This window comes from Anolis carolinensis, chromosome 6 (assembly GCF_035594765.1).
Source record: "Anolis carolinensis isolate JA03-04 chromosome 6, rAnoCar3.1.pri, whole genome shotgun sequence".
NCBI lineage: Eukaryota > Metazoa > Chordata > Lepidosauria > Squamata > Dactyloidae > Anolis > Anolis carolinensis.
Genome location: NC_085846.1, coordinates 96,747,746 through 96,773,861, shown reverse-complemented (window position 1 = coordinate 96,773,861; position 26,116 = coordinate 96,747,746). Strand labels below are relative to the sequence as shown.

The 26,116-nt window shown below is 37.5% G+C and overlaps 1 protein-coding gene across 1 annotated transcript in view; it reads right to left on the bottom strand.

The window, feature by feature from the left end:
- Positions 1 to 1,052: 1,052 nt before the first annotated feature.
- Positions 1,053 to 26,116, bottom strand: part of LOC100553319 (macrophage mannose receptor 1) — a 43,640-nt gene continuing 18,576 nt past the window's right edge. The window contains exons 16-30 of the mRNA XM_016994302.2: positions 25,794 to 25,829; positions 25,523 to 25,692; positions 23,584 to 23,651; positions 21,634 to 21,734; positions 20,631 to 20,773; positions 20,310 to 20,424; positions 17,601 to 17,743; positions 14,803 to 14,905; positions 14,009 to 14,241; positions 12,764 to 12,929; positions 12,439 to 12,591; positions 10,471 to 10,581; positions 8,932 to 9,144; positions 5,085 to 5,123; positions 1,053 to 3,266 (exon numbers count right to left, since the gene is read on the bottom strand). Coding sequence (XP_016849791.1) covers positions 3,043 to 3,266; positions 5,085 to 5,123; positions 8,932 to 9,144; positions 10,471 to 10,581; positions 12,439 to 12,591; positions 12,764 to 12,929; positions 14,009 to 14,241; positions 14,803 to 14,905; positions 17,601 to 17,743; positions 20,310 to 20,424; positions 20,631 to 20,773; positions 21,634 to 21,734; positions 23,584 to 23,651; positions 25,523 to 25,692; positions 25,794 to 25,829 — 2,018 coding nt within the window. The 3' untranslated portion in view covers positions 1,053 to 3,042. The remainder of the gene's footprint in view (positions 3,267 to 5,084; positions 5,124 to 8,931; positions 9,145 to 10,470; positions 10,582 to 12,438; positions 12,592 to 12,763; positions 12,930 to 14,008; positions 14,242 to 14,802; positions 14,906 to 17,600; positions 17,744 to 20,309; positions 20,425 to 20,630; positions 20,774 to 21,633; positions 21,735 to 23,583; positions 23,652 to 25,522; positions 25,693 to 25,793; positions 25,830 to 26,116) is intronic.

Genomic DNA, 26,116 nt, shown 5'->3' with positions numbered 1-26,116 from the left:
AAATAGATATAGCAACCGTTTTAAAGTAGGCCAGAAAATATAAAATAGTTCTCCACAGGGTGTCACTACTGAATTTGCAAAATACAGTTGCTTTCAGAAAAGTAAAGTACTGGAGGTTGCATTTTGGGGAACTTAATTTGCAATTACAAGTTATGCTTCATGTTCTTGCTGCCAGCTAGGAAACACATAAAAAGGGGATGAACTCAGGATTTTTAGAAGGTTTTTTTTGTGTGTGTGGTTTTTTTTGCTATCACATTGCCCATTATTAACCTTCACCATCACACAAGATATTCACTATAACCCCCATTTTGATGTACAGTAGAGTCTCACTTATCCAACACTCACTTATCCAACATTCTGGATTATCCAATGCATTTTTGTAGTCAATGTTTTCAATACATCGTGATATTTTGGTGCTAAATTCGTAAATACAGTAACTACTACATAGCATTGCTGCATATTGAACTACTTTTTCTGTCAAATTTGTTGTATAACATGGTGTTTTGGTGCTTAATTTGTAAAATCATAACCTAATTTGATGTTTAATAGGCTTTTCCTTAATATCTCCTTATTATCCAACATATTCACTTATCCAACGTTCTGTCAGCCCATTTATGTTGGATAAGTGAGACTCTACTGTATTTTGTAATTTACTTTTTAATATTGTAATAAAATATAAATAGGAATTAATATTCTACTTTTTCACCTACATTCCCACAGTAATTCCAAACAGCTCGTGAAATTCAACAGGAGCAGGAATGCGATGCTGATTTTGCTTATATCTCTCTGTATCCTTGAACATTGTTCAAATTAATTGAGTGAAGTGGGAACCACCAACAGCAAATCTGTGCCAGCTCCTTCCTCCTGCTCTGCAACATCTAGTTTATACTATTGTACTTTATTTTGGCTTAGTGGCTCATCTTATCCTCATCACCAATAGCTGATACACGATGTCACATGGACAAGAAACCAGTGTCATGACAAGGTACATTGTAACATTACTGCAAAGCTGTGACTCAGAATTTGAGATAAATCCACCTTTTACAACATCAGACTTTTCTTGAAGCTGTATAGAAGTTTATTTCAATATTTTTGTACCATCTTTTAAAAACATATTCCCCACAAATGAGGAAATAATACAAAAACACCAGTAAACAGCACAGCATAAGAATAAACTAGACAAAAGTCATAAAAAACCTAATGGAACTGAAATATTTCAAAAATATGTTTAAAAATGAAAAGAAAGCAGTATCATAATTGATTTATATTAAGCCTTTCCTCCATGAGTTGATATCATTTGTTCGTTCTCATGTACAAACTGTAGTTTGTACAACACAGGTATCCATTTATACCTGTACTTTTTATTCCTTTTAATTATGATTAAACTGTATGGCAAGGACATAAGCAATATAATTCCAAGTTTTAAAAAAACCCTCCTAAAATATGTCTCTATCTCCTATGCTCCAAAGTGCATTGCTATTGTGAAAGTAAGGTAGTAGAGCAGTGAATGCTTGTCGATTTTTATTTTTGATGTCAAGGCAGGTTGCAATATTGGTCCCATCCAAAAAACATGTGTACTGAGTGGGATTTTAATGCTACCAATTTCCTTTGGGCTTTTCTTCTTACTGATTCATAATCTCATTTCCCATGATTCATTATCTCACTTCCCATGATTTATTAATGCATGTGCTGTTTTAATGCTATCTTCCCTGGGGAAAGGAACCGTCTACAAGCAATGCAAGAAGACTTGGGGAACCAATACTAATGTGCTTTCTTATTTCACCCTTGATAGCGTGGTTTCCTTTGAAATGCTTCAGAGTGAAATATGCCCATGTGAAATGGATGGAGGGATATATGGTGGGCAGAACTGAAAGACCCCGGAGACTAAATATTCCACTGTAATATTTCAGGAAATACAGAATAACATTTAGCTGTAAACTTTGCACAGCAGTTACCAAAAGTAGAGTAGCATCTCTATGCTGGCAGAAGCAGACTTCTGTACACATCACACCAAGAACCATAGAGTTCTTTTTAAAGAAGAAAGAGGGACCTTAATTTTTAATTTGAAAATATTATTTTTAGTTTGAAAATACTCTTTATAACTTAATTTTTCATTGAACAGCCGTTCTGCATCAAAACATTTTTCACTGTGAGCTTTGTTGCAGATCGAATGTGGGCTCACAATACATACTGTGTTTTCCTGAAAATAAGACAAGTTCTTATATTAATTTTTGCTCCCAAAGATGTGCTAGATTTTATTTTCAGGGGATGTCTTATTTTTCCATGAAGAAGAATTCACATTTATTGTTGAACGAAAAATGAACATTTATTGTAAACTGTATAGTAGTTGTCATCACAAACCAGCTTGACCAAACAAACTGAATCCTATCAAGAATTTCTTACTACTACCATTATTTCCATGTACAACAATCTACGGTACATACATTTACCAATCCTGCATGCTCTGGTGTTCTGTTTGGCAGACATGCTTCTAAACAAAAACTTTGCTAGGTCATACTTTCAGGGGAGGCCTTATATTTAGCAATTCAGCAAAATCTCTACTAGGTCTTATTTTCAGGGGAAGTCTTATTTTCGGGGAAACAGGGTACAACCCAAAGCTGTTTTTCAACAATCCTAGGGACTCCATGACCTTCAACATTTAGGGCAAAACCCACCACCTATATCCAGGCTTTTCCCATTTGGACAGAAGTCCCATACATATGTGTAACAGGTCAGGAGGTGCAAAAGGGAAACCCAATGCAGATAAATAATCAGTAATGATTTTGAAGTGCTTTGATGAGTTTTAGATGAAATGTTTTTAACATACATACATACACACATACGTACACCCCTCCTCCCCCAATGAGCCAGCGAAATTCTTGTAACTCCCAGTGATTCTCCATCCTATTGAAGAGAGATACTGCTTAAAATGAATATTTTCCAAATGCTTACTTATATGAATATAAGTATATAAACAGTGCAAAGATATGCCCTTTTACTTTTACAGTCCTACTGTGTTCAATGGGATTGCACAAAGACCTGTTAATCTCCTGCTTTGTTGTTCACAAGTAATTCTTTGTCATTCTGGAGGATAATCACATTGTCCTCATGCAAGGAGTTGTTAAACCCAGCAGCATTTTGTTGTTGTTTTCTTTGTTTTTTGTAGAAAATATAGGCTGCAACGCCTGCACCCATGAGGATCAGCATAGCTAGGAAAACAACTATCACAGTTGTGCCATGTGGTTGTGCAGGGACCTCTGCTTGTTCTATGGATGAAAAAAGTACATTCAAACCATTAAATCTCTTATATAATGGTAAAATGCTGACCTCTTCATATTACTGGGGGGAAAAACCTTTCCCAGACAGATTAGCTGGTACAGTATTTGGTGTACTTGAATGTGTGCACCAAAAGCTAAAACCCTTGAGATCAGGCAAGCTCCCACTCTGTTAGCTTTTTAAAAAGACTTAAAAACATGGCTCTTCCGCTGTGCTTTTGGTGAGTAATTACTGCTATATATTTCTTTGTTACTCCCTTCCAACATCTATCCCCTAGACTGCTCCACCTCCATATGTCCCTGTCCCCTGTGGTGTACTCCTTTGTCTCTCTCACTCCGAGTTTTTATCTCTGTGTTCATGCGGCCTGCCCTTGTTTTTATTGGTTCTTTGATTTCTTGATGTAATGTATATTATTATTTATTGTATTGTTTTAATTGTGTTATGATATGTTGTTTTTATATTTTATTATATTGTACTGCTCTGGGCATGGCCCCATGTTAGCCGCCCCGAGTCTCCGTTGGGGAGATGGTGGCGGGGTATAAATAAAGTTTTTTTATTATTATTATTATTATTATTATTATTATTATTATTATTATTATTACATAATTAGTGAAGGCAAAGTGATCACAACCTGAACATATATAGGAGAAGATCTGGTACTTCTTGAAATATTCACAGATTACCCTTGGGGTTTAGTAGGCTGTGAAGGTATCTAGTCCCAAAAATGTTGACTGCTGCAGTGCAGCTGAACAATTAGTATTATTATTGGGTTACTGTGAGTTTTCCAGGCTGTATGGCCATGCTCCAGAGGTATTCTCTCTTGATGTTTCGCCCACATCTATGGCAGGATTCTCAGAGGTTGTGTGGTCTGTTGGAAACGAGGCAAGTGAGGTTTATATATCTGCGGAATGTCCCGGGTGGGAAAAAGAAACGTCAGGAGAGAATACTTCTGGTACATGGCCATACAGCCTGGAAAACTCACAGCAACCCAGTGATTCTGGCCATGAAAGCCTTTGACAACAAATTATTATTACTCCACTTTTTCGCTCTTAAAAGCGAACAATACTAAAACGATACAATATACCAGGGCTTCTTGAACTTTTTCCACTCATGATTGTTTTCCGCCTATAAAATCTTCATGTGAACCCAGGTGTCTAGGTATATAAAATAGGTAAAACTTTTAAAAAATCTGAGAATAAACCAGCATTTGCAAGGCTTGCTAAACAGGCCATTTTTGCTTTTTGTTGTATATAGTTAAAGCATTTTCTGCAAAGTTCTCTGTATACATTGCATGTTGTTAACAGATTTGTGTAAATGGGTGGCAATCAGAAACCTTTTACTGTGTCAAAAAATTTCATCATCCCTACATTGAGCTTAGGGGACACCATTTGGGGTTAGGGGATCCCATTCAGGACCCAAAGTTTAAGAAGCAGTGCAATATACAACTTAAAACCTAAAACATATAAACACTAAAACATAATTAAACCAGGGACTACTACAAATAGTTCAATCCATTCAAAACCAATTAAATCCATAAAAAATTCACACAAACCCCCAATGTCCTCAAAGCCAAAAGCGTTATCTGTCTCATTCTCCTAGTTGCCACTTCTTCATTGATTAGAACACCGTATGTCAATTTTGAGCATAAGAATTTAGATGGGTATCTTCCCTTTTTACTTTCTTTTCAGCTTTTCCCATAAACCCTATTGGCTTTTTTCATGAAACTAAACCTCCTTCCTATTATGAGTGGCATGAATCTTACAAATGTTGATCGTTTGAACTGGACTATTTTTAATAAATAGACTTACCTTTATCGTTTGTACGCTGTTCAGTTTGTTCATTAAGAACTGCAAAATAATAAAAAAAGGAATCATATTGCACTTCAGATATCTTGCAGCAAAGTACAGAGTTCTGAGAAATTTCTAAAACAAATATTTCCAGAATAATAATGGCAGAATAAAAGCACAAGACCATTGTTTTAGTTAAATTCACAATTCTGATCACTTATTTCCATTATGATGCTAGAGTTTAGTGATTTTTGTGTGTGTCAGGAGCGACTTGAGAAACTGCATGTCGCTCCTGGTGTGAGAGAATTGGCCATCTGCAAAGACATTGCCCAAGGGTTGCCCAGATGTTTTGATGTTTTAACATCCTTGTGGGAGGCTTCTCTCATGTCCCCTCATAGGGAGCTGGAGCTGAGAGAGGGAGCTCATCCCGCTCTCCCCAGATTCAAATCGCCAACCTGTTGGCGCAAGGGTTTAACCCATTGCGCCACTGGGAATCATATTTGATTTTAGAGTTTAGAGCACATCAAAGGTTAATAAATGAGCCTATGTTTTGAATACACAGATCGGACTGACATGCATACATTTCCTAATTTGGGGAGAGGGATAGCTCCATTACCCTCTCATTTAAACTGCAGGATTTTGGCTTCCTATCTGAGGAATTTCTCTTTTTTTAAAAATGTTGGAAAGCATATGACGAAAAGCACAGCTGTACACTATCTGGAAGCATAACAATAATAAAGCTAAAAGCCAACGGGGTTAGATTAGTGTGAAGGGACACCAGACAGTCCCTAATAAGAAAACTGTTGTTCAGGGGAGAACTGGGGCAATTCTAGGGTGTGCTCTAAGGAGATCACACCATTTGAAAAGGAGAGTGAGCAGCAACTGCCATTTCAGTTTGTCATTTCAAGAGACAGAACATGCATATCACAAAGTATGATTCAATAATTAACCTCACAGGTGTTTTGGTGCACTACTCTTAAGTTTTCCAACAGTAGATATATGCCATGATTCCACCAAAACAGAGGCTGAATCTACACAGACCAATAATGCAATTTGACCCCTATAATGCAATTCAGTGTAGTTCAAACTGCATTATATAGCAATGTAGATCCAGCCATAAAAGAAGCGTGAGAGTGACAAAATCACATATTTGATTTTGTATTTCCTACTCTATACTGTTTTCTTGGGAGCCCTTGGTGGTGCAGCGGATTAAACCGCTAAGCTGCTGAATTTGCTGACCAAAAGGTTGGCGGTTCAAATCTGGGAAGTGGGGTGATCTCCTGCTGTTAGCCCCAGCTTCTGCCAACCTAACAGTTTGAAAACATGTAACTGAGTAGATCAATAGGTACCGCTTCGGCGGGAAGGTAATGGCGCTTACTGCAGTCATGCCGGCCACATGACCTTGGAGGCGTCTACAGACAACACCAGCTCTTTGACTTAGAAATGGAGATGAGCACCAACCCCCAGTCTCAGACACAACTAGACTTAATGGAATGAAAGGAAACCTATATCTTTACTACTGTTCTCTTAGGCAAAAGGCAAAAGTAAAACTTCAAACATTTAGAATGTAGTAGGAATACAACTCAGCAAAGAACAAAAGGAAATGAAATGATAGTTCAAGAGAAAAAAATCTTTCCTATAGGGGAAAATACCATTATCAATTGTAATGGTGGCTGGAGTCCACTGTTAAGATTTCCATAAGTAATGATCACACCCAAGACAAAAGGTGGATTTGGCCTCCCTGATTTTAAAACATATCATGAAGCATGTGCCCTAGTTTGTGTTAAAGAATGGGCAAAACTGGAAAAAACAAAAATATTATCTTTAGAAGGTTATAATTTAAGAAGAGGGTGGCACGTTTACATATGGTATGGTAAAGTCAAAATAGAAAAAGAATTCGGGAACCATTTTATTAGATCAACTCTGATGAAAGTTTGGGAAAAGTATAAAAGACATCTTTATGTAAAAACTCCACTATGGTTATCACCTCTAGAGGCGAACCAGAGAAGACTACATGGGTGGATTAAATGGCTGACATACAAAGAAATTCTAATGTGTCAAACTTCAAACCAAGACCCACCCCAAATTAAAGAATTAGCAGAAATACAAAAGATTAATAAAAAGTCTCTTGGTTTCAATGTATGTAAATAAAAGAAACATATAAAACAGATAAAATAATCGGCTTCAATTTAAACAACGGTTTCTGGGATAACTTGCTACAAAAAAATAAAATATATAACAATTCTATATAATAAATTATTAGAATGGGCAACAGAAACAGAGGAGATTAGAGATTCAATGTTACAATGGGCGAGAAATATGGGTAGATCGATAAAAATGAGCGAGTGGGAATTGATATGGAATAAGAAAATCAAGTATACATTCTCTACTGATCTCAAAGAAAATTGATTAAAAACACTCCATAGATGGTACATAACACCAAAAAAACTAGGGTTAATGTATAAAATTTTTGACAATAAGAGTTGGAGATGTAAGGAACAGGTGGGCTCTTACTTCCACATGTGGTGGAGTTGTAATGAAATAGCAAAATATTGGAGAACAATACACAGGGAATGTAAGAATATTCTAAAATTAGATCTAGAATTCTGACCAGAAACTTACCTGCTAAGATTACATAATATGGAAAATAATTTGAATTTCAATAAATATGGGATAATAAGGATAAAATCTTTACCTACCTCATCACAGCAGCTAGAATAATAATAGCCAAATACAGTAGAGTCTCACTTATCAAAGCCTCGCTTATCCAAGTTTCTGGATTATCCAAACCATTTTTGTAGTCAATGTTTTCAATATATCGTGGTATTTTGGTGCTAAATTCGTAAATACAGTAATTACAACATAACATTACTGCGTATTGAACTGCTTTTTTCTGTTAAATTTGTTGTAAAACATGATGTTTTGGCGCTTAATTTGTAAAATCATAACCTATTTTGGTGTTTAATAGGCTTTTCCTTAATTCCTCCTTATTATCCAAGATATTCGCTTATCCAAGGTTTTGCCAGCCCGTTTAGCTTGGATAAGTGAGACTCTACTATATTGGAAAGGAAATAGTACTCCCACTAAAGAAATGTGGTTAGAAAAAATTATAGATATAAAAAATATGGATAGACTAACATTTCTAATAAAGAAAAACACTGGAAGAGCCATGAAAGAAACACATTGGACAATACTGGAAGAATACTTTTAAAAGGAACTTAAATGAATACCAAAGAAAAAATGAAATGGAAGATGGAAGATCGGAAGTCAACACCCCCCCCTTTTTCTTTCAGTAGACCCTCCTTAACCCTACCTTTCCCCCCAACCTTCTTAACCCCCTTTCCCAACATCTTTACCTCTCCCCATCCCCAAACCCTTTCCCTTACCCCTAATATCCCTCCCCCTATAATCCTATATCCACAACCCCCTACTATACTTTACCTTTAGAATCCCAACTGTTCCAAATTAAAATCCCTTAATAAAAATCATTTAAAAAAAAGATTTCCAATAAATAGTCCACTGTTAAATGGGACACACCTTTCCCTATGTTCATCAGTCATCATGTTCATGTTTCTGCCATCACGGTTCCCAAACAATATTACAGGACTTAATCAATTACATCCTTAATGACTGAACCTCCCTTGTTTTTCAACTGTTACTTCCACTGCCTTTTCCCCCCGCCACAGAAAATCAGTAGAGGACAAGAAGGTAAAACAGCCGCACTGTAATTTCTATCTACTAGTTTAAAGTGCCTTCATCTGGCTATGCCCTAATTTCATATGCCAGTTCAAGTCTAATCTCTAACAGGATACTGCTTTGTATTAGTTATTACTAAATCCAGTACAGTATATACAAATTTAAGACTTACTCTTTGGTGTTTTACAGATAAATCCCCTCTGTGGATAGTTGCAGCCTTCACCATTCCATTCCCCATTGTGGCCATTCATAAAAATGCATTGATCCAGAAAACGAATATCACCCCTCCCGTCATAACTATGGAAGTATGAAGACTGTGTCTCAGGTGGTTCATTTTTCCAGTTTACAAAATCCAATTCGGTGTTATCTAGCCAAATCCATTCTCCTAATTATAAAAAGAATTACCATAAAGGAAAATGAAATCACATTAGATGTAAATGGATATTGAAAATTATTTTTAAAGGATACATCAACTTATTTCTTCTCACGGTTTTTTTTTTAATTGTGGGCAATGTGTATGTCATGTTTGTGCGTTTGTAAGGAAGACAGGGAGATCATTCCTGACTCCCTTGACACCACTTTAACTCCCAAGATACCATCCTCTGGAATTCTAGGATTTGTAGTTTATCGTGGCACCAGAGTTCTGTCACAGAAAAGAGTTCTCGCAAAACTGAGGATTCCTCAGCAGACAGACACCTAATGCAATTGTGTACATACTCTGCAATGAGACTTGTTGACTGCTATGAATATGCTCATATGAACTGAGCAGATTTATTTTGAGCATTCTTTTGTATGAGTCAACTAATTATGTTAGTCGTTTTTTGCAAACTTTTTTTAATGGTAGTTTTTCTCCAGGTAGATCTAAAACTGTCCTATGTTCCTGATGTCTGTGGATAGATTTGGAAGGCTGAACAATCTCTGCAATGGCCTGTGCTGGAAAATAGAGAACTGGAAAGTGACCCAAACTGCAAGTGGCAGCATGGTAAAATTGGTTTATATATTATCAGTATCACAGGTGGCACAGCAAGTTAAACAACTAAGCAGCAGAACTTGCTGACCAGAAGGTTTGAATCCACAGGATGGGATGAGCTCCTGTTGTTAGCCCCAGCTTCTGCCAACCTAGCAGTTCGAAAACATGCAAATGTGAGTAGATCTGGTGGGAAGGTAACAGCGCTCCATGTAGTCATGCCAGCCACATGACCTATGGACAACTCCGGCTCTACGGCTTAGAAATGGAGATGAGCACCAACCCCCAGAGTTGAACCCAACTAGACTTAATATCAAGGAGAAACCTTGACTTTTACTTTATCATCAATATCAGTACTACTGCTGTGGCAATATTATGAGGCAAGATAGAACTTTTAGAAAATAAATCAGATTCCTTCTGAATATTTGTTGAGAAACCGCAGCCAAATTGGAGTACAATCGCTTGCACAATTCTGTCTACAAAATTTGCATCATAATTTAACATTTGTTGGCACAGATACATATTGACACATATTGAACATTGAGATGTTAGGTCTTAATGTTATTTTCATATGTGGGATTTTTCTGGGATTTTATGTCAGTATTTGTTTTATGGAGGCATTGAATGTCTGCTATTGTATGTTTGAATCCACCCTGAGTCCCCATGGGGAGATAGGGTGGAATACAAATAAATCTATTTATTTATTTATTTATTACTGTTATTGAAAGTTAAACAAATAATTACCCTCCACATTTCTAAATAGCCCTATCCAAAAGCTCATGTCAGTGAATTGATGGGTATGTTCCAGCAAAAAATGCATTTCAGCTATATCTTCTATGGAAGCCAAAGTGCCACCTGATAAAAAAACAAAAAACAGAAAGCAGTTATTTATTTATATTTTTAAATTAAAGACTTATCTTTAAAATAAAAATATCTTTAAATGTCCTCTAAGATGATCCTACAATCATATCAAGTTTCAAGAGACAAAAATGACCATCTGGTTCAATCACTTGCCTAGCAGGAAAACACAATGAGACCCTGCTGAAAGATGGATGTCCGGCCATACTATCCTATAATATTTTAAACTTAATAATAAAAATAATAAAAATAATAAAAATTTATTTTATTACTCACAAAATATAACACATTATCCTTGTTCTTAAGTGTTAAAAAGGGTTCTTAGGCTGTTGTCGAAGTCTTTCATGGCCGGAATCACAGGGTTGTTGTGTGTTTTCCGGACTTTATGGCCATGTTCTTCTTGAACATGGCCATACAGCCCAGAAAATACACAACAACCCAGTTCTTATGCCCTCATCATCACCCCTCCCCATCAAAAAATTCCTTATGTAATGTTCTGCTCACATGGTGCTTGGAAGGACATGGAGCAGCAATAACCAATTATACAGGGCAAATATACAGATAGCACTCCAAGTGTATCTACATTCCAAAAAACCTGATAAAAAACAAATAAAATTTTTATCAATTCCAGAGTCTTTCACATTCCATCTATCATGAATAATTTAGCTCGAATCGGACTTAGAGGCATTGTTTGTTATGATTCAGGTCCTTTCTGGTTAAACCAGTAAGCACTGCTGGGAACTGTCGTTCATTGCTATGGCAATTGGCCACCAGACTATGAAATTCTTTATTATTGTCCACTAATTTTTTTATATTTACATGAAACCAGTGGGAGGACTCTTCCAGAATTTTGGTTGGTTCTTCAAGATGATGATAAATACCTATCTATATTACTCCAATCATTGAATCACTGTCCAGATCTAAATGTAATGACTAGGGACTAGGTGTGGGTGAACAAGTTAAAATGCGGTCCACACAAGACAGAAATTCTTTTGGTTATCCTAAAACTCAAGATGGAATTGGGATTGCAACATGTTCTGAAGGTTTTCTGTATGGGGTTGCTCTTTCTCTGGAAGATCTTGGTGGATTGTTTTTTGTTTTTAAATCACATTGCTTTGGGGTCCTTCTTGTGTGCCTTCTATCATTTCCCTAAGGCCATCCTATTATGGGCTTTTCTTGGCAAGAGTTTTTTTAGAGGGGGTTTGTCTTTGCCTTCCCCCTGAGGCTGAGAGAGTTAACTCAAGATAATTCAACACATTTTCATGGCTAACCAGGGATTCAAAGTGTGGTCTCTCAGGCCTCTTTTGCACTGCCATATAAAATCCAGATTATCTGCTTTGAACTGGATTATATGGCAATGTAGACTAATATATACCAGTTCAAAGCAGATAATGTGAATTATCTGGTTTGATGACATGGTTTAAATGTCAGTGTAGTAGGGCCCTCGGAGCCCTTGTCCAATGCTCAAACAAGTTGTCATCCTTGCTAGGTAGAAAAATAAGAAATGCATGTAGTTGATAATTTGAAGAATGTTCAAAAGGGCAAGGCCAGTATGCTTCTGATGCTATGTTTGCTTACTGTACTCTTCCTAAAGTAGGAGGAATAAAAATTAAATCATTCATATATCAGACAAGTGATGACATTGCTCAATTTGAAGCAGAGGATTAAAATTTCATTGGGAAACAGAAAAAGTAGAAGAAGACATTGCAAGAAAGAGAATGGAGGAGATGCAAGGTGAGAAGCATACCTTTAAAGTATTTTTAAATATAAAATTGTAAAAAAATACAAGTTATTTAAGAATTCCCTAGCATGAAACAGTATAGTTAATATGATCTAATTTAAATTATGACACACCTAAATGAAAACATCTCATGGATGCTCCAGCCCAGCTTGTACGGATTTGATATATAGAATAGCAATGTGCCCGAAAAGGAATCCAAGCTCTGTGGGATTCTTTTGATTCAGGACATCTTCCTGGGAGTTCAGGAGCCTCTGTTGGAATTATACCTATAACAAAAAGAAATATTTTAAAAAATCATTTTATAAGAAACAGTTATAGAAAGATTTTACTAACATAGTTCTTTCTCCCTTCTTGTGTTTCTATTTTTTTTGTACTTTGTCATACTGAGAACCTTCCTTGTCTATTTCCTTTATGCATTTAAAGATCTAAGAATCTTACCATGATAATTCTCACAGACAGAGAAATACGTTTCATTGCAAGGGCTTGTTTTCCAGTGACCATCGAGGTCCAAGTAGACACAGGCAGTTTTCTCTTTCGGCTCTTCAGCAGCCCAGGCGGTATACATCAGTCTCCAACCACTTATCCATTTGTATTGATCATTGGTCTACAAGTATAATACACATGAAAGTTCTCTTTGCCTTAGAAATGACTTTTTGATTGATTTTTAAAAATGGGGACACAAAACATCAATAGGATCTAGCAAAGTTTCCTTTTAATTCTTCTGCTTCCTTGTTTAATGTCTTAGAGCAGGCACGGGCAAACTTAGGCCCGAGGGCCGAATACGGCTACCAAGGTGCTTACCTCAGGCCCTCCTCATTTACTCTGTGCTCTTGGCTAAGGACACTGGCTTGCAGCAGCTGAGAGTCATCTAGAATGCTCTCAGCCACTGTGTCTCGCCCTCCTCCTGGCATAAGGATGGTGCGAGTGGCTGCATCCTTATGCCAGGAGGACTGCTCAAGGAAGGCATGTGATGACTAAGAACCCTCAGGAGCACTCTCAGTCACCGGCTGTCTCGACTTCCTCCTGGCATAATGCCAAGAGGACAGCCCGAGGATCGGGGAGGAGGATCGGGGCAGTCACTGCATGTCCTGCCTTCCTCCCAACATAAAGATGGGGCAAGTGACCCCGTCTTTATGCTATGAGGATGAACGGAGGATGACCCAGGCCCTGTTCTGCCCCCTACTAGCTCCACCCTCTCCCAGTCTCTACCCCCTTATGGGCCCACCCCATCCAACAACACCACTCTCTCCTTGCTCAGCCCTCCCGGCCAGGCCCTCAATATGGCCCTAAGGCAGAAAAGTTTGCCTATGCCTGTCTTAGAGATAGGTTAGACAGAGGAAGAGATACATATGCCTGTTCCACATATGTGTTAACAAAACTATCAAAGTCCACAATTTTGGCTTCCAAACCTGTCCTCAACTTATATATGAGGCCTTAACATATAGTATGTTGTAAATATCTCAAAAATACTGGAATTGAATTGCCTCCACTCGACCTATTGGATCAGCTGCTAGAACTATATCCCCAGCATACAGAAGTGTGTGTTGTCCTTCCTTGTTATATAGGTTGTTAATATATGTTAATGTTAGTTACTGTAAATAAAGTCTCTAACATTATCTTCTCAGAATTTCTAACTTTCGGACTACAACTCCATGATGTGGGTGAAGAACATTTTGTTCTTACCAGCTTGCTGTTTAGACCGATCCACACAGGCTCCTTATATTTTAACACTTGCAGCCATAAGAATGACTGGACATAAGGATTTAAAATGCTGGCAAGTTCTGAGTTTTCAGATTTACATTTTTTTCTTGCTTCTTCCCATGTCATTTTGGGACTAACAACAGAATAGCTACTATTGCCGTAAACTGTATAACCAGAGGACGGAAGTGTTGTTTCGAGGTAAGGTAACATAGTATCTATAGCAAACAAATAAAAGGAAAAGGAAAAATTTAATTCAAATTGCATGCAGTCTTTAAAAATATGAGTTGATATCATTTCACACTGAAATTATGACTGTCTCCTAATATTCCAGCAGCCCAAAGTCCTAATGTCTGAAAAAGAGGTAAAATCTTTTAACTTGATAGAACATATAAATTTCACCAAATTATAAACATTCAATCTAAGCAAAAATAGGCCCAAATGACAATAATATTCCCGCTTTGAGTCCCACCCATGGGAGAAAAGCGGGGTAAAAATAAATATAATAATTATAATATTGACTTTATTAACAATTCTCAAAGAGGCTAATTAAATGTCTAGCAAGGAGTCTACTGGCCTATTTAAAATTCTTTTAAAAAATTAAATAAAGGTTAGAGACTGTTACTCAATTGGGTCCTTAATCACTAGACTTCTAAGAGAAGTCCTGTATTTCATTAATAATGGTGGTGCTGGCAAATGGGATTTCTGTTCTTGCTTTTAAATGAAGCATCATTGATAAGGGGCAAACCTACCAGAAATAGATCTCTTTTCAAACTTACCAGTTTTCCTTTGACAGACATAGCTTTTCTCATGATTACAGTTCCCATCTCTCCATTTTCCTACCAGTTTCTCAGGCATTTTCATCATAAAAACACAATCACTCTAGGGAATGAATAAGAGTAATCTTGGTTATCTGGTTCACTATCTATTTACTTGCCCTGCTTCCATTTTGATGCTGTAAATATCAGATTATCTGTAAGTCACATCTCATCACTGACCTGCTGGATTACTATAGTCCACTATCAGTCTCCATCATTTGTTTAAATCTTTCCAGGATGGGATTGGGGATACTGACACTGGCTAAACATAATGTAGTGGAATATAGCGGGAACAAGGGAAAGCAGTTGGTTTTGACCAATACCCTAGAATAGTGGTGGCGAACTTATGGCACACGTACCAGAAGGGACACACAGCACCCTCTCTCCTAGCATGTGCTCATTGCCCACCCCCCACTCACCATCCCACCCTCGCTTGCCCACTTGCTTGCCTAAGATTATGTACAATATATCTCACTACTAGCATTCTTGTCTCATTTTACTTTTTAAACTTTTTCATGAAAATGACTGCTTTATATACCGTATATACTCCAGTATAAGCTGAGTTTTTCAGCCCTTTTTAGGGCTGAAAAAGCCCCTCTTGGCTTGTATTCAAGTGAGGGTCCTGGCTGGCTTATATTTGGGTCAGCTTATACTCAAGTATATAGGTAATCAGAGTTGGACAGTCTAATCTTATTAAAGTCTTATTATTATCTTAAATTACAGTTTTATGTAAATATTCAAAAACATTTAACCTACTGATGCCTCAACTAATGTAATTTTGCTGGTATTTATTTTTATTTTTGACATTTACCAGTAGCTGCTGCATTTCCCACCCTCGTCTTATACTCAAGTCAATGTTTCCCCAAATTTTTTGTGGTAAAATTAGGTGCTTCATCTTATATTTGGGTCGGCTTATACCCGAGTATATACAGTATGTTTCGAATTCTTAATAAGACCATTTTTAAATATTAATATTGATGATTTCTACTATTGCCATCATTGCTACCTGATTTTTACAAATTGACAAACCTAGTTATAATAATAATAATAATAATAATAATAATAATAATAATAATAATAATAATAAAAACTTTATTTATACCCCGCCACCATCTCCCCAACGGGGACTCGGGGCGGCTTACATGGGGCCATGCCCAGGACAATACAATATAGCAAAATATAAAAACAACATATCATAATACAATTAAACAATACAATAAATAATAATGTACAGTACAACACAAAGTCAAAAAAGCAGTATAACAGGGCGGGCCGCATGAACACTCAGTTAAAACTTGGGGTGAGAAAGAGATAAGAATAAAAACCATGGGGAACAGGGACATAAGATAGAGAAACAGTCTAGAGGATAGATGTTGGGGGGAGTAACAAAAGAAGTGTATAACAGTTACTCTCCGAAAGCACACCGGAAGAGCCATGTTTTTAGATCTTTCCTAAAGGCTAAAAGAGTGGGGGCTTGTCTGATTAGTTAGATTATGACTAGGTGCTCCTTACAATTCAGAACCTTGTGGTTCTACATAAAAAGTGACATTTTAAAGAGAAAGTCTGGATCTGCAGTGCCCTATATCCCAGGATCTGATCCCAGATAACTGCTTTGAACTGCATTAAGTGAGTCTACACTGCCAAATAATCTGGGAGAAGCAGATAATCTGGGATCAGATGCTGTTATGTAGGGCAGTGCAGATCCAGCCTAACTTCCACCAGTAATTACTATCTGAATAAACTGTACATTTAATATATTAATCACAACATTTTACCTCTATTTTTATATAATATTTTTATGTTCCTAAATTAACAAACTGACTTTCAATCTGTAAAGGGTCTAGACATAATTTCTCCCTCTCAATTTTTCCAAAAAATATTGTTCTCAAAAAATAACCACATTTAAAAAAAAATCTTTTGGCATCAAATTTTCTAAAGTTTTACCTTGCAGACAAAATTTTGTTGTATATATTCCATACATTTTACCATACCAATTTATTTGCAAATTTTGATGTACATATTCCATATTCAGGGTGTAGTACCATCACTAAACATCACATAACAGCTACATGCTTTGGGAATCATAGAATCATATAGTTGGAAGAGACCTCATGGGCCATTCAGTCAAACCTCCTGCCAAGAAGCAGGGAAAGCTCATTCAAAGTTTCCCCGACAGATGGCTATCCAACCTCTGTTTAAAAGCCTCCAAAGAAGGAGCCTCCACCACACTCTGGGGCAGAGAGTTCCACTACTGAACAGCTCTCATGGTTAGGAAGTTCTTCCTAATGTTCAGGTGGAATAGTTTGAAGCTGTTGTTCTGTGTCCTAGTTTGCAGGGCAGCAGAAAACAACTTGCTCCCTCCTCCCTATGACTTCCCCTCACATATTTATACATAGCCATCATGTCTCCTCTCAGCCTTCTCTTCTGCAGACTAAACATGTCCAGCTCTTTAAGCCGCTCCTCATAGGGCTTTTTCTCCAGACCTTGATCATTTTATTGCCCTCCTCTGGACATATTCAAGCTTGTCAACATCTCTTAAATTGTGGTGCCCAGAATTGGACACAGTATTCCAGGTGTGGTCTGACCAGGAATACTGTGTCCAAGAAAGAGAAGAGAGGGAAGATGATTTTTCTCTCAGAATCTTTTTTCCCTGGGAACAGTTGGAAAAGTGTAAACAAGATTGTGTTCCAAGAACAACAAGGTCAAGAAAAAATGCTGCTTCGAACAAAAGATGGGAGGATGTTATAGGTATAACTCACATCAAACCTTAGGGGAATATTGTCCCAGTTTGTATAGTAGACGCCACTTCCATCTGTCCATAAGAAACTCTGCTCTTGATTAATATCATTCAGTCCAATCCAGGCTTCAGTTGAAATGCTTTTCAAAAGCAATATAAGGAAAGCTGAGTGACAATAGAGAAAGACTTTATCATAAAGTATTTGGCAACTACATGTCTTTCATCTGCAAGTGAACAATATAGGATATGATCAATTCAACTGGATATATTTTATCATTTTTTAAAAAGAAAAGATTTGTTTCATGTGGGGATGGAAAATTGCAACCCTCCACATCCAAAGGGACTTCATCAAACATAGCCAAGTTTGGTGGCTGATTATAGTGACTATGGTTCAAGAATATCTGGAAGGGCACACGTTCCTCATCTTTGCTAGAATATAACAGAACGAAGCTATTGAAAAGTTTATTTGAACAATCCGGCAAAAGGGCCACTGAGGCTTGTTGTGGAAATAGGGATTGGTGATAAAGCCTCAGTGGAGAGACTTTTTCCCCATGGTAACTTTTTCAAGAGTGAATTTCCCTTCCCAGGGATAGATTTCCTCTCACTTCCTGTCGTCTCACAGACAAGAAGTGAGATTACATATTTCTTATGAGGATACAGACAGCAGTAAAAAAAAATCTCACAGTGGCTTTAACTCCACACCACACTAAAGAAAAATTAAAAAACAGAATTTGCCTGGAGTCCTGTTTTAAAAGCAACTTGGGTTGATATTGTTATTTTTACCTGTGTATATATATGCTTAAACATTTTCAAATACTGCAAAAGGTTGGGCATGTGCTGTTCACATTTGTAACTAGAAGTTGGATGTAAGTTGGATGTTTGTAATTTGGGGACTGCCTGTTTGTTGTTCCCAATTTAGGCCTAATTTGGAATGTTGTCAGAAAGAGAAATTAAAATTTTATCTTTTTTTGAGGCTTTAAACAATTATCCACTTTTCTTTCAAACTTAAACACAAAACCTATTTTTTTAAAGGAACGAACCAAATTAAATCTATGTCTTAGCAATGTATTCCTTAGGAATGAATTGAACAATGCCATGCATCTTCCCTTGACTACTTTCTCTTAAGGATATCCCAGCTCACAATGCTGTAACATGCCCATCATCTGTCTCAATGCAATAAATCTGTTCTGCTTCAAAACAGTGAAGGTGTTGGAAGGCAGGGTTACTAGGGTATCTGGAAATACAATCACAGGACCTTGAATTGTCTAATCAGCAAGTTAGAGTGTCAAAGGTGCTCTCCCTAATATGTATCAGTTATCAATGATAGCTCACCTCCAGTGAAATAGTAACTTAGGGCCCTTCCAGACAGGTCCAAAATGCAGGAACTGTTTCTGTTTTACCTGAGGCATCCAAATGACGCCTCGGGTAAAACTGAATTAATCTGGAGCAAACTGGGATATCCTTATTTCCTTCTGATCAATTTGACACCTGGAAAGATCTGGACCTTAGCTTAGTCCTGTGAGAGCCCTATGGGGATTGACTCCTGATATTGCTTCCACAGTCCCGGGGGTCAATCCCCACAACGATCCCTGTTCTTCGGCTCCTGGAACCCAAAAGAGTGGGATGCCACCCACCCCCTTTCCTCCCACCCCCCAATCCCCCCCCCCACAAAAAAAACTGACCTGGAGGGCCTACTGGCAGCACAGTTCCCTTCGGAGAGCTATCTTGATGAATATTCTCCTCCTCTCCATCTCCTGTTGCATCATTTTTGTGCATAAGGAGAGCTCTCCAGAAGGGCTGGCACTGTCGGTGGGCCCCTCAGGTACATTTTCTAGAGGAAAGTGGGTTGAGGGTGGATGCCTTCTCAGGTCAACTTCTGGTGCCACCCCCCCCCCCCCCCGGGAAAGAGCAGGAATGTGAGGATGTAGCGACTAAATCCTGGGAGGAACTGGGATATTATTTCCCACTTCCTTTCAGGATTCAGTTAAGTGTAGAAGGACCCCTAGTGCGATAAAGTCATTCTCAAAGTTGTTGTTTTAACAAATTTCATTCAGGTAGGTTAGGGCAAATAGGCCCCCATGAATATTAATCAAAACACATTTCTTTGCTTTTGCATTTCTTCCATATTAACAAAATATTTAAGAAAGTACAAGATGAAAAGGAATATAAAAGGACTACTAGTGTATACCTCTTTGCCAAAATTTGATGACCTAGGCAAGGGTATCGAAGTATAAAAGTCTTGTCTAGGGACATCCTTAGTCATGCCACTGAGACCAATTGTTGAACTTATATATATTGTCTATTATTTGAGAAGAATTGTGTGCTATTCTACCATCCTTATGTGTAGCTAGAGCAGTGTTCCCCAAACTGTTCTCCACCAATGCTTTGGACTTCAGCTCCAGGCAGCCTCCCAGCCAGTATCCCAGCTGTTAGGAATTGTAGGAGATGAAGTCCAAAACATCTGGGGAGAACAGTTTGAGAAACTCTGAGCTGGAGCTTCTGCAGTGTGGATTCTTCTCATGCTGCTAAGGGAGAAGCTTGGAGACTTTTGGCAGAAGTGCAACACTGTCCCAATCGCTAGCTCTCTGTGTTTTCCAGGTCTTCTCACAGAACAAAAGTGGCAAGAGAAGAAGCCATGCTGGAGTTTATCCTGTTCTATGGAGTTAACTTTAGTCTTGGATATTTAAAATTGTTAAGCCTATATAAATCTGTTTTAATGAATCAGCCACACCTTGAACAGCTTTGCTTGGTATAGAGGCCAGGTTTCCACCTTGGGATTTGCAATGGGTGCGCGCAGCAGACCAGTTTTTCCTTTCTTCTTCATGAAAACCAAAGATTTGGAAGCACTGCAGATGAAAGACAAACTCTCTCTAAAAGTCTGATAATCGTGTCAAATATCAAAATCAACATTGATATCATCCACCATGAAATGATATTAATATACCAGAGGCAGATAATTAACAGTTTATTAATTCATATATTTTAAAAGACAATACATGTTGCAATATTTTAATAATTTTGTTCATTAGACTATCTCTTATGACTGCTTTACCTTGTTATCAAACAAAAGCCAGCCTTCTGCACACCCTCCAAGAGGCTCAGGTGATGTGGGAACAACAGTTGCAGCGACAGAACTATTGTGCCTCTTGCAGATGAAGCCATTCTCTGCACCACAATTTATATCGTTCCATAAGCCTGAATAAAGACATATTTTATCCAGTGATAAGTTCCCTCTCACAAACAAAAGGCCAATGGCGTTTCAAGTATATGTTAGAGATGAAATTATAATACCACTAACAGGAGCAACAAAAACTATACGGGAATCATATCTTGTGTAGAAACACACTTGCTCTGTATAATATACACATCAATATATGTATATTACAGTAGAGTCTCAGTTATCCAACATAAACAGGCCAGCAGAATGTTGGATAAGCGAAAATATTGGATAATAAGGAGGGATTAAGCCTATTCAATTTCAAATTACATTATGATTTTACAAATTAAGCACCAAGACATGTTTTACAAGTCTTCCACTTGTTTGGGAGTGTGGCTGCATTTGTGTTTTTGTTGGGCGTGTTGGTCTGCTGCGTGTTGCTGCCTAGAGAAACAGTTGTGGATCCGGGAGGGAGGCAGACTGCGTTAGATAATATAGAACGCTGGGTAAATGAAGGCTGGATAAGTGAGACTCTACTGTATATGGTATAAGCTACTTTGGATCCCATGTAAGGTAAAAGCAGGATTTTAATTATATATATGTGTGTGTGTGTGTGTGTGTGTGTGTGAAATAATGATATTGATTTGGAATTTAGTACATTCCAGATGTCATTATATGTGAAACAGATTTCTTAAAATAATTTAAAATTAAGGCCAACTCATTTTAATGGCTTTAATAATTATACCTAACCAAAATTTCAGGGATTTCAGCGGATTTCCTCTAAGTATGACTAAATAGGAAACCACACCACTGTGTGATAAACTTTCAATATATTTATTAATTTTTTGCCCCTCCCTCATATACTCATACTCAAATTGTTCACAGTTATGCTACTTGCCTGTACTACTGTACATAACCACACAATGTTCATCATCATTTGCCAAGTTGGGTTCATTAGGGGCCCAGGCTGCATACGTCACTGGAGATCCATCTATCCAGCTAAAGAAAATTACAAGACATTATTGGCCAGAACCATGTTATTAGTAGTTTATATGGTATTGTTCCATTATCTGGGCGGAGGCCAAAAGGGGGCGCTAGACAGAGAAGAATAGTTCACTTGAGGGGGGAGGAGATGGGGGGCGAAGGAGTAAAATTATTTCCCACTGCTTTCTGTTATTCCCCCCACCCATGTCTCTGTGTGATTGTGTTACAGTTGAGAAGTTTTTAAAAAAAATTTAGTCCCAATATATACAATGGCATAGCAAAATTGTATCTCTTATATAAAATGGTAAAATCAAGGTTTTCCTTTTCTTAGAAAACTGAAGGAAGGAAGGTGTTAAGTAGTTTGGTCTTTTCACTGTTCCTTTTACAGGGCTGCACAACCTGTGGTCCTCCAAATGTTTTGGATTTCAGCTCCTAGAATTCCTGACCATTCGAGAAGCTGGCTAAGGCTTCTGGAAGTTGGATCCCCAAACACCAAGAGGGCCACAGGTTGTGTAGACCTGGCTATAGGCATCACAAAAACGCACATTTTTATTGCTTTTGGCCTCATGAGTAAGCCTGAGCTCATTCTGCACTTTAGTTTTTCTGATTTCCTCCTTACACATGCTATTAGACTGAATTCCTCTTTGGTGATTTCTCCCTTTTTTCCATTCTATGTAAATGCCTTCTTTAAATCTTAGCTCCATTGAAATGTCTTCAACCATTCTTTAGAAACCTCCCATTTTATGAATATTATTGATCCATGACCCAATTAGTTTCTCAGTAAAGTTTTTTTTCCTGTTTCCAGATCTCTGTAAGCGTTTCTTTCGTATTATAAGTTAAGGTAATTAGTACATCATACCATAGCCCAATCATTCCTTTATCTGTTTCTAATTTCCTTCTAATTATTCTATCCATTATATTCTATCATATAAGGATCAAAGAAACACAAAGGAAAATAATCACAAAATGGTATAGAACCCCCCTACAATTGGCTCATATAACGGGAAGTACCTCAAACAAATGTTGGCATAAATGTGGGGGAATAGGTTCATTCTCCCACATGTGGTGGGACTGTAGAAAAATTCAAATCTTTTATAGCAAAATAAGAAAAGAAATGGAAGAAATAATAGGGAACGAATTAATATGGGACAAAGCCAGATTTATGTCCCTCACAATAAAGGTAAGGGAAGATAACAATAATTGGACCGAGATTCTAAAATATATGACAGCCGCAATACAAGCCACAATAGCCCAAGGATGGAGGGATGAGACAAAATGGAACATAGAAATTTGGTGGTCTTATATATCAGAATATATAATCAATGATTTCATTAATCAAAGGAAAAGAAAATATACAAATTGTCTAAAAGAACCTGATTGGTTCAGGAAATGGTCAGTCCTAATTAACAAAATAGATGGAGACGAAAGATACACCACCTTGAACCAGGCGTTCCACACAGTTAAAATGATACAATGATAATATATTGAATTGCTGTTCCAGGGGGGAGGGGGAAACGGGGGAGGGGAGGGGGGGTGTTACATTCCAAAGGATCGTTTAAAATGTCATTTAAGCATTACTTACTTTTGGTATTATGTATATTGAAATAAGACATGCATCGCTAAAATTTTGTTAATTGTTGAAATGTAATAAAAAAAATTTAAAAAATAGAAACCTCCCATTTTTCTTTCTCAGTAGAACTATTTGAAATTGTGCCTTTAATACCTCACATTTAAGAACCTTGCATCCTTCTTGAATTCCCTTTATGTAAAGATCTTTTGATTTGTTGTCAAAGGCCTTTGATTTTTTAACAACTTTGGTAACTAGTAAGAGATATAGATATACATTAAGATATTGCTTACTTACCCAAACTTTCCATCCATACCCAAAATTAAGCCAATATAACAGTTATATTGAGATCCACGAAAGTAATTCTAAAATATGCAAAAGAAAGCATTGGCAATTAATGCAAAAAGTATCATATACGTTTAATATAAATGTATGAGCTTCTCTCCTGATGGATTTAATTCTGTTTTTCCACAATAAGAGCAGAATACATCTTCCCCTGAGGACAGAGGTTCACAGTCTGGGGTCCTTCTAGACTCAGCGCTGATGCTTGACACTCAGGTGTCAGCTGCGGCTGGGAGGGCCTTTGCACAATTAAAGCTTGTGCACCAGCTGCGACCCTAGCTGAAGAAGCTAATAATAATAATAATAATAATAATAATAATAATAATAATAATAACAACAACTTTATTTTTGTATCCCACCACCGTCTCCCAGAAGGGACTCGGGGCGGCTGACAACAGGGACAAGCCCAACACAACATCATAACTTTGCATAAAAACAGTGGTTTAAAACAGTTGTTAACACAATACAGCAGTAAAATATGCACATTATATATAGTGTTCTTAAAAACTTAGCATCAATTACACATATAACAGAGGGTGACTAGTGCAAGGACTCTAAAAGGGTCTGTAAGTAAAGTCAGAGTAGGAAAGGGACAAACTAAAGTGCTAAGATATATAGAGTGAGGTGTAATAAGAAACTGCAGTACAATTTTGTAACCAGATTTACATGTCTGGTGGCCTTATTCACCCAAAGGCGCTTCGGAAAATCCATGTTTTCAATTCCTGGTGGAACTCCTGGATGGCGTTGTTTTGCCGTTAACGGATCTGGCATTTAACAGCAGGACCTTAAGCCCAGGGGGTCTGTCATATAGGCTATCCAGCCTATCTCTACTCAGGGTCGCAAGGACTCTCGTGCACTTCTCCCTGGATCGATAGACTCAATCGTGTCCTCTCCTACCCCACATGACCCCAATGTTGTCCGCCCACCCACCCACCCCCCCCCCCCCGGCCCCAGAACTTCCCCCTCTCCCTGGAGATAGAGTTGACCACTGAGTGTGCTACTGAGTAGGGAAGCTGATAGGGAAAATTCCTGTGCTAGTTGGAAAAAGATATTATTTTGCGTGTTTGGGGGTGAGCTATTCTGGGATGGTGTCAACAATTTGAAAGAGTGTTTTTTTTTTTTGATGGGGTTAAGGCCTGTGCTGGAGAATCGAGATCTTTATCTAATGCTCTCTGTGACAACTGTAATGGACTTATAGGACGAATTAAGTTCCTTTTGGTTTCGGTGCCTAATTTTGAGTCCTGGGATAAGGGGGCGAACAATTTGGTCTTTGAATACTCTTTTGATTTAAAGATGGCAAATTGTATTTAAAGATGGCAAATGGTATTCATGTATTTGAATATGTTACATGCATTTTCAGTACTAGTGTTGCCTCAATAGACACTATACAGTTTGGTGGATTTTGAGAACTAAATTGTAGTAACTCTATTAATGTGTTTGCATACATCAAACATCTACAGTTGTAACATACATTTGGTAAATAACACACAATCTAGTGGATCTGCTCAAGAGACAAGTTTTAAAAATGATCACCGATGTGTACTGGATGACTAGATGATGATGATTTGTTACCTTCCTCTCCTCGCGGCTCAAGACAGGGCACAACACTGGATGGCACTAAATCAACTCAAATCCATGATACTGTTTAATTAGATTATAATATATATTTTCCTCTTTTTGCAGCCCTCCCTTTAATATAGGATTTGGCACTAGAATCATGGAGCATCAAGGTTCACATCTGCAAGGTTAATCTCCACAGATTTCTGGTTGTATTATATCTATTGCTTCCATGTAGAACTGAAAGTTGAACAGGCACAGAAATGGCTATTCCTAAACAATTTCCCATTGGTTTTTGAACAAAATTATTTTTGATTTGAGAAAACAGATTTCTTACATATTTCCACAAAAACTTTCGTTCATTTTCATTCTCAATGACTGTGAGTTTACCACCATGTTTCTTGCAGAATGCTTGAGCCTTTTCTGCAGGCAAAGTGAAATTACTGAAATAATATTCATTGCTTTCATATGCAACCCACCCATCTTCAACAATTTTGAAAGAATATTCTGCAGAAAAAGAAAAAGAAATAACATGTATACAGTGCCATTAGAAGTGTCAATAGAAATTACATACATTCTGGTTTTTGATGAGAAATTGGCCAACATACCAAAAGTATTCTTTGGTTCTGGTTTTAAGGATATACCTGAAAAATAAAATATGTATTAATGATAAATAATCAAATGCAATCTTAATTTGGTATCAATAATTAATAAAAACAACAAAAATTAAACTTAGTGCATTATATATTAACAGCTTACCACATATTAACATACTGTACATGTTGTATGTCTGTGCAATTCTGGCAGCTAGCTGTTTCCTAGGTTTCCAAGTTGGGGACCACAGGGCCGGGCTGTGGTGCAGCTGGTTAGTAGCCAGCAGCAATAAATCAACAATGACTGTCAGGTCATTGGTTCAAAGCCTGGGTTTGGG